General features: G+C 39.9%; 1 protein-coding gene, 1 long non-coding RNA gene and 1 pseudogene across 5 annotated transcripts in view; 2 read left to right on the plus strand and 1 right to left on the minus strand.

Moving 5' to 3' along the window:
* LUC7L (LUC7 like) overlaps nucleotides 1-13,391 on the minus strand; it is a 28,608-nt gene extending 15,217 nt beyond the window's left edge. For 2 of the 4 annotated variants that reach the window (XM_039884718.1, XM_039884719.1), the window contains exons 1-4: nucleotides 13,191-13,391; nucleotides 12,248-12,318; nucleotides 11,163-11,257; nucleotides 7,031-7,129 (exon numbers count right to left, since the gene is read on the minus strand). In XM_039884718.1, coding sequence (XP_039740652.1) covers nucleotides 7,031-7,126 — 96 coding nt within the window. In that variant the 5' untranslated portion in view covers nucleotides 7,127-7,129; nucleotides 11,163-11,257; nucleotides 12,248-12,318; nucleotides 13,191-13,391. The remainder of the gene's footprint in view (nucleotides 1-7,030; nucleotides 7,130-11,162; nucleotides 11,258-12,247; nucleotides 12,319-13,190) is intronic. The other 2 variants (XM_039884716.1, XM_039884717.1) reach the window with 1 other exon arrangement.
* Nucleotides 2,208-2,326, plus strand: LOC120620658 (uncharacterized; annotated as a pseudogene).
* Nucleotides 13,392-13,469: 78 nt separating the features above from the next.
* LOC120620181 (uncharacterized) lies at nucleotides 13,470-15,778 on the plus strand. Its single transcript, XR_005657751.1, has 2 exons — nucleotides 13,470-14,609; nucleotides 15,358-15,778. It is a non-coding gene; the product is annotated as an uncharacterized LOC120620181 (long non-coding RNA).
* Nucleotides 15,779-17,380: the final 1,602 nt, after the last annotated feature.

The following is a 17,380-nucleotide window of genomic DNA, read 5'->3' on the forward strand; positions in this document are numbered from 1 at the left end:
AAGTATAATCAAAACTGGTCTCAGTATATTAAAAACAGTCTGAAATTAGTTATATGGTATGTTGCTCTAGAAACCTGTCAAAACATCACAGAGCAAGACAATTTAAGGAAATGGTTAACTATATTTTCACAACAGATTACTTCTGGGGGCAATTAAGTAACTAAAGAACAGACAGGAAAGAAGTTTCACAATATGTCTTCTGTATCTTTTAAATTTTGAAATGTGTGAATGTCCTACATGCTTCGAAATTAATGAGATGCTGAACCCTAGTGAAATAACTGATCTAGTCAATAATCCCAAACTGCTGCTTAAAGCTTTAGGCCAAAAGTTGATGGAGGCCTTTACAATCAGGTTAAGATGCCTGCAACTCCCAGGCCTAACAATGATCATTGTACCACCCAAAGTGATCTAACAGGAAATGCACAGCTCTGCCTCTGAAATAGCCTGGTCAAAAAAAACCCTTAAATCTGGCGATCAAGCTTCTAAATCTAACTCTTAAGTTACAGGGAATTTCAAAGATAAAGGAAAACATGTTAAAAACACAGCATGAGATGATCAGCAAAATCCTGGATGTGTCTTAAAAATTAATTTCTTCAAACAAATACATCTAAAAAGACAAAACATTCTAATGTGTGGCCCTTATTTTGGATAATGAGTCAAACAACTGTAAAAAAAAATCCTTTTTGAGTAAATCTGGGATATTTGAACACTATGAAATGATGTTAAGGAATTATTTTAAAATTATGATTACTTTTAATAAAATTCTTATCTTCAAGATATACTTTTTGTAGCATTTACAGATGAAATTATCCATGTAGGAGCCATGGTAAAATAATCCAGTGGGGAAAAAACATGATAAAGACAAAACAAGAGTCTTCATGTCAATAATCACTGAAAACTGGGAGATTTCATTATATTATTCTGTTCACTTGTATGTTTAAAATTTTCCTTAACACATTTTTTTAAAGCATGCTAAGTAGATTCTGTCATAACCAAGTATAACACTAGATGTTTGTATGCATGGCAAATAGAACTTCGAAAGCCAATGACAATGCTGAAATATTTACAAATGAAATAATAGGATGTGAGGTTTGTTTTGAGATATGTGAGAAAAGTGGGGACACAAAGATGAAACGCAGCTGACCGTGAGGTGATCATTCCTGACACTGAGTGATGAGTACATGGATATTCATTATACTGTTGTTACATCTACTTTTGATATTTGAGATTCTCCATAATAAAGTGAAGAAACTCCTCCCCCACCCCCGGTAAATCAATTTTTGTCATTTTTTTAACAGAATAATATTTTACTTAACCATAGCTTTAAAGTGTTCAAAGTTCTATGAGCATGACTCCCTACCTCCTTTTTACCAGCAGAGCCTCAGAATTCTGACCTAGAGGCAATCCTTGACTGGCAGTGACACCGGCTTTCAGCAACTGCTCTGAAATAGTCTGTTAAAAAGCTGACCAACCAAATGCTGTGGCATTTAAGAAGCAAGCTACTACTTTTAAGTGTTTGCTTCCTTTTATTTTATAACAATACGTAAGGGGCTGCCTCCAAGGAACAAGAAGGGCACAAGTGAGAAGGGCTTTGAATTCAGGTCTATAAATTCTGATTGCACACATTTGATGAGAGCACACAAATGAAAGTGCAGAGTTGAAATCTCCAGTATATACAATTTTGTATCTTTGTCTTGGATTAAGTCATTTCAATGGGTTTCATGAACATTCGTTTCAAGGGCAGTCTATGAATGCCAATTCATTTCCCTCTTCTTGAGCACTGTTATGTCCAATTTCTCAATCCTGTAAACAATCTTAGCACAAACATCTTGGTGTACCAGTGTTTGCCTATATTTCCAATTATTTCCTTAGAATAGCGTTGTAGAAGTAAGTCACAAGGTATAAATACTTTTTAAAATTTTCATTGCTGCCTACTATATCAGCAATCTGACTGGACCTAACAACTTTATATAACATACACAATATAACTCTTTCTTCTCTCCACCTCAAGAAGCAAGCACTTAAGAGTTTGGTACATAGTTTTTAAAATTATATTAAAATACACATACAAGCATACAATTTTTATTCCAACCAAACAAGATAGTTTTGCAAGTTTCCTTTTTCCTTTTTTCACATCCATGTACATATCTTCTAGGATCTACAGCTGTGCAGTATTTCATTGCATTTTAACACAACTACTTTAATCTCTGTTTAGTCATGCTACCCTGAACAAGCCCAATTTCGTCTGATCTCGGAAGCTAAGCAGGGTCGGGCCTGGTTAGTACTTGGATGGGAGACCACCTAGGAAGACCAGGTGCTGTAGGCGTAAAAAATAAAAAAAATAAGGGATTGTAAGCTGACAAGGTCCTTGCAATCTGTGAGGTCAACCAAGGGTAGCCTCGCCTAAAAAAAAAAAAAAATTAACCTCTCTAATACATACATATGTTTTTCCTTTTTCACAATTCAAAATAATACGATAAACATTTGTCTTCTCATACATAGGCGAATATTCTAGAACAATTTCTTACAAACTGCTGAGAGGTGACTCAAAGTCTACAAATATTTTAAATTTGTAAAAAGGGCTGATAAATTCTTATAAAGATCTACTGAAAATCAAATGTCACTTAAGCTATGAGTTCAATAACTAGTTAAGAAATAATATAGATTTTAATAGTAATGCCACCTTCTGTAAAAACAATTCTTTTAAACTAATGCATCATGAATTAATAAATCAACTAAAAACTTGAGTTTTAGAAAAGTTTTTCTTTTCTAAAATAAACAAAAGGCATGGATGTCTTAAGCATCATCTAGTATGCAAAGCTCTCATGTTGATCTGACTTTAATAATCTGTTCTAAAAAAGCATCACTTGTATAACAAAAATGGTTTAAAATATAATCCAAATGCCTGCTATATTTAAGATATTTGATTAAAATTTTTTCAATATTAAAACAAAATAAATGTAATGCTTTTTGGACAGCTCTCTCTGTAATATAACCTGGATAAAAAGAGCTCCTAAATATTCCTGGTTGCTTCAGTGAAGAGAATTTGATTCCTCTCTCAGCATCATCATACAATGCTGCTTCCATTAATTCTGGAAAAGAACATCAATCCTATAGCACTTTCAGAGACTTCAGAGATAAATGTTTGACCCACCTCACAGTGGTCAACAATGAAGAGATTCTACCAAAACAACTGGTGAACTACACAAATAAATATGTTACTAAGAAAAACCAGAACAAATCTTGGATTAGTAATGGTTCACAACCTGTAAAAATGAAACCTGTGTCCATACCCAATAGTGATGATCACACTGTAGTCCTTCCAGAAACCAATCTCAATATGGACATGGGCAAGCTACTGGTCCCAAGCCTGAGACCTGGACAATCCATGGGCTACATGGAAGGCTGGGAGCTGAGTGCCAATAGCAGGTTATCAAGAGGCAGCAACACATCAGCAATAACAAAAGTAGGCCCGGCCCACTGACCACATCTCACCAAAAATCTTCTGATGTGTTCTGCTTATCAAAAACATAACAAGAAAAATCACAACTACCCTTTCTGATAAATGTACTTGTTCATTCTGAAAAAACTTTCTTTGAAAGATACAAGTGACCTTCATAGACAGGTAGTGGATGGCTGGTCACATGGAAAGGGGAGTTTTCACCAGACAGCCTTTCAGAGCTCTGGAATCTGTTAAGAGTGAGCGTACATTACCCACCAAAAATATTTTTTAAGTCTTTTATCAAATTAATTTAACAAACCTACATTTTGAGATTTTATTTTTCCAAGTTAATCCTGCATAATTACGGAAATAAGTTATTTTAGCATGGTATTTTCAAGTCAGGTCACTTTTACTTAGTTATTATAAGCAATCCATGAACATCAAAACACTACTAATACATATGTTAAAAATTTTAAAAGTTGGGTAAATTTTATGGCGTGTGAATATCTTAAAGCCATTATTGTAAAAAGCTTTTTAAGGTAAAATTTCCCTAACACCCAGCCTAGAGGTTCATGAAGCATCAGTGTAATAGGACCACAGTTCATGTAATCAGTCCCACATTAATAGTTTCATTACGGCTTCTTTTATTGACACTGAAAAAAGTTGCAACAAGCATCTTTTCTGTGTACTCGCTTGCATACATTCCTAAGATACGTTCCCACCTGTGGAGTTCTGGGACAAGTGTACAAGTACCTGGATATGCTGACAGTCCCTGACAGACTGCCCTCCCACAAACACAGCTGCTCCAGGTTACCCTTCATTCTTTAGAGCAAGAGGACCTCTTCCACTTGTTCTCAGCACTGGTTATCAAACATTCTAACATGAGTTTTCTGTAGGTCAGTATTACTTTTAAGGAGCTGGAGGGAGGGATCTACGGTGAATTTTCACACAGCACCAGAAAACCTTTTGACCTACAAGAGTGCTCAAACCTCCTGAGTTCCTATAAAACTATGCCCTTCACATCTAAGCACATCAACAAGCGTAAAACATCCTCCCTTTAAAAACAAACAAATAAACAAAAACCACTATGGAAGCATCATACCACACTTTGCTTTTTCACCTAATCCATCTTAGAGGTAATTTCACATCAACATAAACTACAGCAATTCTCTTTTCACAGTATACATCATTCCATGATAAAGAGCTGTGATCTAACCATCCCTTTACAAAGGGAAGTTATTTGGTTCCTCATTTTTGCAGTAATAATGCTGCAGAAATATTCTACAGCAAATTTATCTTTGGACTTATGCAAGTTATCAGTTGGATGTGCTCTCACAACTGGTAGTGTTGGGATATGTTTTCACATCTTGAGATGCTCAATTATCCAGACGTATCAGGATTAGTTAACTCTCTATCTCTTTAATTGAGTAAGGTGAGCATCTGTCACAGGATAAGACGCCTGCTAGGAAATGTCCTTATCTGTCTTATGCCCATTTTCTATTGAGCTATCGATACTGTTCTTGTCAGTCATGATGAATTTTATATACAGCACATCCTTGAATAACGTTGTTTTTTTCAAAGTCAATGAAATGCTATAGGAGCTTTACTGGTTTATAACTATCAGCCTATGGTAAAATTGGTTTCTTTATACATTGTTTCGCTTAAAGTTGCAGAACCCACCAACGAAGTTGAAGTTGAGGGCTTACTGTATTAAAAAACTAAGTCCATCATCATATATACTACAAATATTTTGTCCCGGTTTCCATATTTTATGTATGGGAATTTCCTACATGCTAATATCTTAAGTTTTTATGTAGACAAATGCATCCATCCTTCTCTTACAGCTTCTAGGCTTTGTAACATCTCAAGATGACAAACCAAAATTCACTTTTTTGGGATCCAACTTGTTATTTTTCCAACCGGCTTAAAAACCCATCATCTCCACTCTGGCTGAACACACACCCTTCGTTATAAACTAAATTACAATATATATTTCAGTCTCTCTCCACAGTCTCAATTTCTTCTATTGATCTATTCTCTAGCATTAATCAGGCCATTTAAAAAGTGCACTGATCTTTCTGATTTAACAGAAATGCTAAGATTTGTGATCCAAAAAAACTACATTACTAAAACCGAGATTTCAACCTAAATATCTGAAACCTGTGTTTCTGAAACCTGATACACCAAAGTAATGGCCTCTTTACATAAGCATTTTCGGTTTACTGAAGAATTAAAATTCATAATATAGATTTCCATTTCCAAGCCCAATGTTAGTTGAGCTGTTGCTACAGACATTTTTAGTTAATTCAAAGATTCAACACTGAGAGCACACTGTTGTTAAAGAATGTATTTGAAATTCTTAATTTTACCACTTTTGAAGACTACTGGATTAAACAGAATTTACTCCAGCAACAACATAGCCTCTAAAAAGACTTGTGTGTGTGTGGGCGGGGTGGGGGGCGTGGAATGCCTTTCTTTGGGTTTTCTTTTTCTCTGGCTTCCTTACAACAAGGTAAGTCCCTTCTCAATCTTCAACTCAGGAACCTGAATGGCATCAAACTCCTCCACTGATCTCCAGTCAGACTAGTGATGATTAGAGAAGAGAAAAAATCAAAATGGAGTGACTTTAAATCATGCATTCTCAATGGGGGAGGGGTGAAAACCGGCCTTAAAAGATGAAAAAAGATCTTAGATATGACAGTGGTTTGTGGCCTGGAAGGGATCACAGTACATAAACTGATATGCAGAGTATCTTTGGTATCATGGATATCATGATATCCAGGGTATCACGGAGAGGAGGATAAATTAGGAAAAAAAGATTTTAAAAAGGATCCTTTGGGAGGCAATAATGAAAAAAAAGAAAAGCAAAGCTGTGAAATACCATTTTATAACTAACCACTTAACTGCAAAAGTTTAATAGTCCAATAATACCAAGTGTTGGTGAGGATACATACACTGCTATTGGGGGTGTAAATTGCTATCGTTGCTTTATTAAACAATAGAGAGAAAAGAAAAAGACACTACAGAACCATCTTAAAAGGATAAATAAGCTATCAATTCCTCTCCCAGGAATATATCCCAGATAAACCCTTCTACATGTGCACCAAAAAGATACTCAATAATATTCATAATACTGTTGGTAATAGGAAAAAAAAAACTAGAATCAACTCAACTATCTATGACTAAAGAATGGATAGTTTGAGACATACTCAAGCAGCAATGAAAACAAAACACACCCAACAAAATGGGTAAGTAGAAACATAATATTAAACAAAAAAACTAAGGTATTGACAGCTGTCTACACTATGAAACCATTTTTATTATAAGGCTCAAAAACAAGCAAGAATAAATATAACATTCAAGGAATCACAAAAACGTAATAAAATGTATTTTAGAAACGAAATGATACATACAAAATGCTGAACAGTGTTGGAGTGGTAGACACAAAATGGTATTGGCCATGGTCTAGTGATGGAATAATATGTATCTATTTTGTTTGCTTCATAACTTACATATGTTGCATTATTCTCGTTAGTTCAGTATTTGGCTCTTCACAGTAGGGACTAATTAACACCAAATAAAACTTACATCCAATTCAAAAAACAGGTCCCTTTCTTTACTTGCAATCTCATAATCTGCTCGGAGGGCCAAGTCGTGGATTTTGGTACATTCTCCTAAATCCATGCGCTGTGAGAAAGAAACAAGTTTACATATGAACATCTAATCATCAGAAATAAATGACCTGGTGTTTCAACTGTCATCAACATAAACAATACTTTTTTAATACTAAACTACAAGAAAATTAAGAAAAAACATGGCTGAGAAGCCTTATTTATTTTTTACCACAATGATATGATACCCAGAACTAGTGCATTTAACAGTGGCAAGGTTTACATCTCTTTTAGACCCAGAGATAACTGGACTAATAATGAAAACCGTATTAATTAGCTTTGCCAAATTTAGTTTTGTTATCAGACACATAAGAAATATCTATTCAGTGAATAGCAACATTGGAGGCAGTAAGGTGGGGTGGGGGGGGGGTATGGTGGAGGTGGCAAGGGAAAAGCCAGAAAACAAGAACGTCATTGATAGCAACAAGCTTTTAGGCATTCCTTCCTTCTTGCATCTTGACTACTCAAGATTCTCAGTAGTAAAGCTGAGAGAAAAGAAAAGAACAGATAGAAATCTGGTTTTGGCAACTACAGCACAACCTGACTTGGCTTTGTGTAGCTCTTTGTATACCAAAGGGATTAAGCAGAATAGGTTTGATTCAGAGCCAAATGAATCCTCCAAACATTCTCCTAACCTGGTAAATATAATTGGGGACACAAAATTAGTCTACTCAGTTGCCACACTTGAGAAACAAAAGGCTCTTTTACTAAAACAAATGATCTGTGATAGAGTAAAGTTAGCCAGATGTGCTAATGTGTTTTAAGTGCATGTAGAACAATTAAATGACACTGTGCAGTTCTTACCTAAATTCCGAGTACAGGATTCTGTATACATACACACACACATTCTCTCTCTCTCTCACCTACCTCTGGCCATCTAAACAGCAACAGGAAGTCTGTACATTGAGGAACATGCTATCAAGCCATAAGAGTGCAAGTTAGCAAAACCCAACATCCCAATGAATCATCGCTGAAGTTAAAGCTATTGGACAAAACCACGTCTACATAACCAGTAAACAAAAATATGGAGTCCTTTAAACTCAAACTGCTCAAAATGAGATAAAAAGAAACTTTATGGGTTATAAAACTTTAACATTTTAGGCAAATTAGAGAGGCTCACAGTGCCTGGCTCTTAAGCCCTATCTCACAGAAGGTGTGAGCCATGCTAACAAAATATCCTTCAGTATCACCAATGACAGTGATACTGACAGTAGGCTGCCAAATGTGGAGTTTATCTTCATTTTTACCAAACAGCAACTTCTGCATTTAAATGTTAAAACCTCTTTTCTCCTTCACTATTCTTACTCTAAAATCATATGTAGCTCATGTATGTTGGTTACATAAGGATCTTAGAAGTAGGGCAATAGTGGTTTTAGAAGCCAAAGTTGGAACTAGAATCATTGTCCTTGTAAAAATGACTTCCTTCATTCACTCTATTAAGTACCCAATATGATTCCTTAAAATATAGTTTCCACAAATTAAACTAAGTGCTATAGCTGAAAAATGAGTGGAAGCTCTCAGAAATGCTTAAAGCCTAATAAAAGCTCAGCTGCTCAGAGGAAAACTACCAGATAAAATAAGCACTAAAACCCTGAGCACTAAAAATCTAATCAATTCCCACTTTAAAAACTTCCAAAATGCCAAGAAAGTTTTCACATTAGGGAACCACGAATGGAGCAAAATTCACCACCGTCTTCCTTTAGGTGGGAGCTCTCAAGCAGACACTGCTAAAGCAAGCTGAGGATAGGCCTGGGTTCCATGGTTACTCTCCTGACGTATTTTTTTAGCTTTGCCAAAGAGGCAAGGAAGTACTGGTCAATTCCCCCAGCAACTAAACACCAAGCAGAGCTGAAATACCACACTCTTTAGATCTTTCTAAAATATTCCAAGTGGCTTCTAAATCCAGCACGCCAGACCTTTTTCACTGAGCAAACACCTGACAACTGTGTACTTCACCCTCTAGTAATCTCACACTGTTGACAGGCAAGTTCACTAAAGGCTCCTTCCAGAAGCTCTGAAAAGTTCTTACACTGAGACAAGTTATACCACTTTTCTTCCAGCTATTTTACTATTCCAAACTTACTAATCAATACTATATTTTCCCATTAAGCCCCAATAAAATGATTACTTCCAATCCTCCTTGCCTCACCCTAATGACGGGAGATAGTTTTGAGCAAAAACTTGGGCCTAGAGAACCCTCAGCAGGCTGAGGTTATAACCACTTTCATCTTGCCGCTCTAAAGAATTATATTCATTCCAATTCAACTCAAAACACAAACTCCTCAGAAAACCCATCGTCATCTCTACCCCTTACCTCTCACTTCCATGTAGCCCACACCTAGTGAGGCTCAACCTTTACAACAACCTTTATTTGAATTCCCAAATCTCATCCTTATCGACCCTTAGCAGCCTCTGACATTTGCTTATTTGCACCTCTACATGAACTCCTCAGTTTTCTCCTACTCTTTAGTCTTCTTTTCAGACTCCCTTTGCTGACCTGCTCCTGCCCCAACCCACAGGAGAGTAACTCTGATCAGTCCGTAGCTTCTCATTACTAATTTGATTCCACAGCCTTTGCCTACCTCTCACCTTCACTCACACAAGTCTAGACATACCAGTGACATTCCTGCTGTCCTTCAGCACCATTCGCTACCCAGAGAATTATATTCCCAAACCACGAACATATGTTCTCACCTTTCAAATGTCTGCTCCAATGTCCCTGAGAGGCCTTACCTTATCACCCTACCTAAAACAATCCATTATTTATTAATTAGTGTCTGTCCTTTTCCACCATCAGAAGAGAATAAAAACTTTGTCTTATTGGCACCATATCCCCAGTGCCAGGCACACAGTAGGTGTCCAGTAAATATTTGGTAAGTTAACCTACACTTAACACAATAAACATTTGTAGGAAAAGACCTCATTCTGGTTATTTTTCTCACCAGTATTCTGAAACAATGTTACACAGGGATCTGACCAATAAAAACATGGTTGAAATGTTTCATTCTGGTGCACGTCCCTCTGCTCCTTTTGACTTCTTCCACTAGATGGATCCGTCTGGCTGACTCAGCCTTTTATGCTTGATTCCCTCTGGTATACTAAGAGCAACATAAACAACAATCTGCAGCAAACACTAGTTATAATGTTTTCCTACACCTGGTCAAAGTGCAGGCAAACCTTATATTTGGCACAAGGTTTGGCATTCACTTTCTATCTGCTGCCAGAAGAGCCAGCTTGAGAAAATGTAATACACCTGAGCAGTTTTCCAGAGGCTGCTCCCATCACAACGGTACTAACAACAACAATCATGAAAAAAACGTTTATTAGTACTCGCACATATGACCCTTAAAATGAAAAGATAGTTTTCATATCCTCGAGGTAGCTGTGAAATCTTAAAATGGTGGTCTTTGTAAGATTCCTTTTCTCTAAGTGGCTAAATCATCATAGATAATCCTCCACACTTCAGTCTTCTTAAATCCTAATCTGAAATAAATACATTCTGCAAAACCAGCATGTATCTGGTTAATTTGAAGTAAACTTAAAATTTTAGGGGTCTATATTCATAGTATCATGTGTTGATTTCTTGAAAGGATGGCATAACACAAAACTAGAAAATCAACATTATTCCCAACAGATCTGGGAGAAAGAAAAAAAAACTAAAAATTTGGGAAGAAATGTACTTTGTTAGATAAAAAGTCTAGCACCATGTTTAATTTGAAAACCAAGCAAGCAACCAACCCAGGGTCTTTAAAGAACTATAGGCTGACCTGATGAAGCACACTTTTCGCTATAGCCGAATGAGATTATCTGCACTACTTAGGTGTGAATATCACAGTATAAAAGGCTCTATAAAACCGTGGTAACTTGAGAGAGATTTTTATAACAGTGAAGTATGTTCCACAATATAAAATTCCACTAAGAATCTATAATTTAAAGGGCAATATTGGTCATTTCTGCCAGATAAAACAATTAAAATCTAGAATATCTACAATGTCTACACAGCACCCCTGAGTATTTTGCGCTACTCCCCCCACTCCCAAGGCACCTACCGTCCCAGCCAGGATGTCATGGGGGCAGCAGTCTAGAAGGTGACTCTTGCAGACACGGTCATCTGTAAACTTCACCCTCTGTCTGGTTTCATCTCCTGAAATTCATTTGCGGTTTTAAATAAGACAATATTATCACGTTAAACACAGAAGCATATCTGGTAAAACAATTCACCTGGATGATCTGCAGACTACCAAATACACTGAAAAGCTGATCTAGAGATAATTACAACTGGAGCAGAATCCAGACAGATGTTTTTGATGCTAAATATATCATGAAGAATCACATCACACTAATGAGCTATGACTCCATCGTTGTGCCAAAGAAGTCAAGGAGTCAGAAGTAAAAGGCTGAGCACCAAAAGGACATTAGCCCCACACATACATGTGGGCAATGAGATACCAAAACCCATGCTAATCAGAGGGCCATGAATCACCATGTATGACCTATAGCTGGTAGTTTCCACCAACAAAAGCTACTTATTAATCTTATTTTGCTGTGGACAAATGTGTAGGCAGTATTTTGACCAAAATTACATGAAAAAAGCTTTCAAACTCTACTGCTGACTGATAAATAATCTAGACCTAGTCCTCCTATTCCCCTTTCACCCCCACCCTTAAAAAAGAGAGTTGGCACCTGGGAGTCACTTTTAACACAACAATACCAAAAAAAAAAAAAAAAAAAAGGCAAAAAGGAACCAGGTTAGTCAATACACACTGTGAGTTCCAACACATACTGTACCCATCTGCATTCTTCAAGACCTCAGCTGCAGAATTTTATGCCCGCTGTTGAAAAGTTTTAAAGGAAAAGTTTTCTTGCCCAACCTGCAGTAAGGAAGTCAGGGGAATGATACATAAAAGTAAAGGCAAAGTGGAATGTGACAAATTTTAAAGCTAATCTGTGTATATGACACAGAGCTGTGTAAATAGTAAAGGAGGAATATATTTCAGGATTTGCAAGCATCCAGGATAAATGTAGTGTCTTTTTATTGAAAATGTTTTCTTTCTAAACTACACTTTTAAAGTTACTTGTGAAAAAAAGCAAACACTTTTTTGTTATAACAGCTTAGAAATTGGTTGTGACTCACGGCTCGATGAACATGAGGCTTTTCTGCAACTCCCTTGCAGATTGATGTAGGCAGGCAAAGATACACTGAACCTTTATAAATAAAATAGAGGGGCCACAATTGTTCAGTTTGTATGAAATAAAAATATGGGAAGCAATTCAAAAGCAACTCAATATACAAAGAAAGCTAAAAAGCACTTATTCACCTATGAAATAAAGTGCAAAGAATCTGCACAGCCCTGCGAATGTGCCAGTGTGAACTTACAACTTCATTACCTCAGTAGAAAAGAAAACACAAACCACAGCAGGTACATAGTTTTGCAAAGATGCAACCGCTTTCTCCTGAGACAACCATCATGATCTTGCACTCCTCCCTACAATACGACCTACCTAACGACTAACAAGCGCTGGCTAGACAGAGGCTCTCTGTGTGGTTGGGGGGAAAGGGGCTGGAAAAGTACTCGGCAGGAACCCATGTTAGAAAAGCTCAATTTATGGCTCCCCTTGCAACGGTACAGAACAAGAACAGCCAGGGTTTCGAGGTCCATCCGGCTCCCTCGGGTGTAGCTTCTTCCCCGAGGAGCCTCGGATGAGCTCCGCCACCGGGCTGCCAGCGACCTGGAGCCCCTGCTGGCTCCAGCCCTTCGCCGACTCCTCGATTGGAGGAGCTGCTGCGCCGGCCCGGGAGAAAATAGCAGGACGATACAAGGGGAAGGGGCTGGAGCGCCACCGACGGAGTGGGCTCCGAGGGAGGAGCCCAGTGAGGACACGCCGCCGGTGGGAGAAAAGCCGGCCGCGGTCGCCGTCCAGGCGAACCCACTCAGACAAAGGCCCGGCGCCTGCGGTCGGCGCGTGGGGGAGGGGAGGGCGCAGGCGCAGATGGTGGCGGCCCCCGCCTCAGGCCGCCCGGCGGCCTCGTCTCACTCCCGCCCTAGCCCCTCGCTTGGCCGGCCGCCCCGACTCACCGTCCCGGGCCGTGCCCATTAGCTGATCCAGCAAGGCCCGCATCTGTGCCTGGGCGGACATGGTGGCCGGCGAAGGCGGCTGGGACGGCCGCGACGGGTGCTCTCAACACGGCAGCGACGGCGACAGCGGCAGCGACGGCGGCGACGACGAAACCTGGTAGCGTCGACCTCGAGCCCTCTCGGATCCTTCCCGTCGCGGGGAACGCCGGGAGGAAGTGCGTCGGCGCCGCGCTTGACCTGCTGGGAAATGCAGTTTCTGCAGCGGGCGGGGGAGGAGGTGGGGGGATGTGGCACTCCGCTCTGGAGGGAGCTGGAGAAGGCTGAGGCTCCAGTTGTAGAAGGGGCGAAGCCAGTCTCTACTCTGATTTTACTCTAGAGCCCAAGACCTATACGCAATACTGAGGCTAACCTTTAAAATAAATAGAGACAATCCAAAACAAGAAAAATCCCGTATTTTCTTGGTTGCCAATTTCAAAATTAAAGAGCCTTAAACCTGGACAGGAATCTGGAGAGTCTGTAGGAGGAGCTCTCACCGACCTATGCCAGTAGCGGAAAGCCCTGTAAAAACTCTATGGTTAGAAGAGCCTCGTCTCCGGGCGCACATAACACCCTCAACTTCCTTTTACCCCTCTTTAAAAGGCTTACTCTCCATTCTGTACCCCAAACTTGTACCTGCTTTCTAAGGTGGCAAGTGTGGAATTGCAATATTCTCCTTATTCCCGAACAAATCTCTATTGCTGAAGGAATACCTGGCTGACTTTTTGTTTGTGGTCAACACATTTGAGGGCTCCAGAGAGACCTCTGGGCTGGTGAGCAAACAGGTATGGCGCCCAGAGCCAGCCATTTGAATTTGCTGTTTTAATCCCCAAATCAGGAGTTTGAGGGTACGTTTTCTCCTAAGTCCAAGCTTCTGCTCTCTGGGCTTTATTTGGGACCTGTTTAGAGGTTTTTCTTTTTCTGTTAAAATGCCTTGTCTGGCTACGAGCTCTTTTGGCCTGATTTCCCAGGGCATGGGACTGGAATCGGTCAGTGGCCTGTTAGTAATTGGGCTGCACAGCAAGAGGTGAGCGGCAGGCAAATGAGGGAAGCTTCGTTTGTATTTGCAGCCGCTCCCCAGCACTGCTCAGAGCGGGACCCCTGTTGTGAATTGCACGTGCGAGGAATCTAGGTTCAGCGCTCCTTATGAGAATCTAATATCTGATGATCCGAGGTGGAGCTGAGGCGGTAATGCTAGTGCTGGGGAGGTTTGACTGCACAGAGACAACAAAACAATTCCTCGCAGACTCATATCAAAACCCTGTCAGTGACTGGCAAAAGACATTAAGCTACATCTGCTGGTGGACTTGATAGTGGCAAGTGAGTTGATGTACTTCAGTTGTACATTAAACTGCATCTGGTGGCATCTGATTCTGCATTATGGTGAGTTGTACAGTTATATATTACAATATAATAATAATAGAAATAAAATGCACAGTAAATGTAATTAATGTGCTTAAATCATCACGAGACCATCCCCCACCACCCCCCATCCCCAATGCATGGAAAAATTGTCTTCCACGAAACCGGTCCCTGGTGCCAAAAGGTTAGGGGCCACTGCCCTAGAGGATCAGGTTATTTCTTGGTACTATATTAGCTATCAACTTGGTTCTTTTGGAATTGGTCGTTTGTGTTGGCTGTTTGGAACCAAACTGTCCTATCATGCAGCCTTTGGCCCAGATCTTTCCAGAGTAGGCTGTTCTACTAGAATTATGCTGCCACAGCCATTGCCCCTGACCCCTTTGGGACTGGACTCTTCTTAGTGGAACTGGCTGGTATTAAGCCTGCAAGCTGCCTAAGCTATTTAAGCTGTTGGAGCTGTTTAGCCAGTTTGGGCCTAGGCTCTAAAGCAAAGTGTCCAAAAAATAGGATCTCAGTTACCTATTTCCCTCCTGCAGGGTCCCCAGCCAAATTTGTGTTTAAAAACCATGGTCCCCCCTCATACACATATTTAAGTAAATGGACTATGACCAAAAGTAATTTAGAACATCAGTGGCCATTATGGGGAACTTCTCCCTCAACTCCTTTGTAATGACCCCTTAGTTCACTGCTTTCCCATCGGAGCTCCTGTTTTAGAATCATCATATACATTGTTTTTATCTTTTTAATTTTGATTTTTTTTTCTGTTAAGCTGTACCTGTTGCTTGTCAAACCTGGACACAAGCAGTTTGGACCATGCATTTTCCTTCTAGCATGGGACCACCACCTGGAAGAACTCTTTCCTGGCATTGGGACAGAAAGCCTCTGAAATCAGAAAACCTGTTGATCAGGGATGTTTTCAAAGATCTTCCCCCGCAAAAGGGAGGAATGTCAAAGTTAATGACAGACTTTAACTAAGATAGGAATCAGGGGGGCCTGTAGGAGAGAGGAGTTCTCATGCTCTGAGTTGGTTGTTACAGCTCTATAGGAAGAGATCTTTGGTTTTATTCCCCCCATCCTCCAACTTTCTCTTCCCCTCTAGAGAAGAATTTCCTATGTTTACCCAGCTTGCTATGGCTGCACATATGGAATTGCAATCCTTCTTCCCGAATAAATCCTTTTTGCTAAAGGAATACCTGGCTGACTTTTTGTTTGTGGTCAACACCACGAAACTGTTAACATATTTAGCTACTCTCAGACTCAGTTATTTTACATCTGTGAAATGGAGATTTAAATGGTACCTGTCATATGACTTGTGGAAGCATGGAATTAATGTTAGGTTCTGTGAGTACTGCTTCATGCTTGTCCCTCTGTGAGCTCACAGTCTGCCATCTACCAAAGCTATTCTAGCCTTAGCCACACCAAGAGACTCACAATGAATCCTCGATATGGTACTCTCCCTTGGGTAGAGAGCCAGCCATTTGAATATAGATTGATTACATTGGGTTCTTTCAACTCTAGGGGGACAGTGATTCATCCTTTTGGAACTGCCAACATATCCAGATGTGTACTGGCTTTTCCTGACTACAGCACCTCCACACCGGCCCACACATCCAAAGGCTTGCAGAATTCTGAGTCACTAACGTGGAATCCTGCACAATACTGCCTCATGTCAAGAGATTCATTTTATGGTAAAGCAGGTCCATTATTTTTGTGTAGCAGGCCACTTAAAAACTCAGTGATTTGGACGTGGTTCCATTGTGTAGCAGCACGTCTGCTTTACACACAGCAGGTCCTGGGTTCACACCCCAGTGGAGCCACAGTCCATGGTCTATGGCCGTGCCACCCTGAACAAGCCCAATGTTTGATCTCAGAAGCTAAGCAGGGTCAAGCCTGGTTAGTACTTGGATGGGAGACCACCTAGGAGGATCAGGTGCTGTAGGCATTAAAAAAAAAAAAAAAAACCTCAGTGGTGTGAAACAAAAATGATTTATTATTTCTTATGATTTTGCAGAGTTTAGGCAGGGCTTAGCTGGGCCTGGGGCTCTTCTGCTCTAGGTGGTGGTGGCTGGGTTCACAAAATTGATTATATGAAATTTAGTGAAGGTCCAAGAAGGCTTCCCTGATGATGCCTGGCTGGCCCCTCTGTGGTCCTCTCTCTCTGTACATTCAGAAGTCTAGTCCAAGCTGCTTTATAGTATGGCAGCTGGCTGCCCCCAGGTAGGGAGAGAGTGGAAGCTTTCAGTCCTTTTAAGGACTAGGCTCAGACCCCAGAAAGTCACCATTATCTATCAGTAAAAGCAAGTCAAAAGGCCAATGTAGATTCATGGATGGGGGAAGGGGAACACGCTACCTTTTGATGTGAGGAGCAGCTTGTGTGTACACATATGTGAAGAATTTCCAACAGCCATATTTGGAAAATACCCAATAGCTAAAATATAAAGGCTTTGGAATTAAGGGTGGGAAGCAGTATTGACATATCATTGCTACCATTGACTGCTTTGTGGAATTTGTCCTTGCCCCACCCAGGGCAAGGTTGTCATTGAGGCCTGACATGAACACACAGAAACACAGAGGAGTTATATTCTATGGGGCAAAACTTAAACTTGGACTAAGTGGAGATGTAATCTGGTGGACAAATTCGTCTCTTCCCATACACACTCCCAGCCCCCATTGGCTATCCTGAGACACAGGAGTAGTCCATATCCTCTCGGAAGATCAATTTATAAAAGCAAACAAACCAAAGTAACTGATATCAAATAGTGGCGAGCTCATTAACTCACCCTTGTTTGTGC

This window comes from Pteropus medius, unplaced genomic scaffold (assembly GCF_902729225.1).
Source record: "Pteropus medius unplaced genomic scaffold, Ma_sr-lr_union100, whole genome shotgun sequence".
In the NCBI taxonomy this organism is placed as follows: Eukaryota; Metazoa; Chordata; class Mammalia; order Chiroptera; family Pteropodidae; genus Pteropus; species Pteropus medius.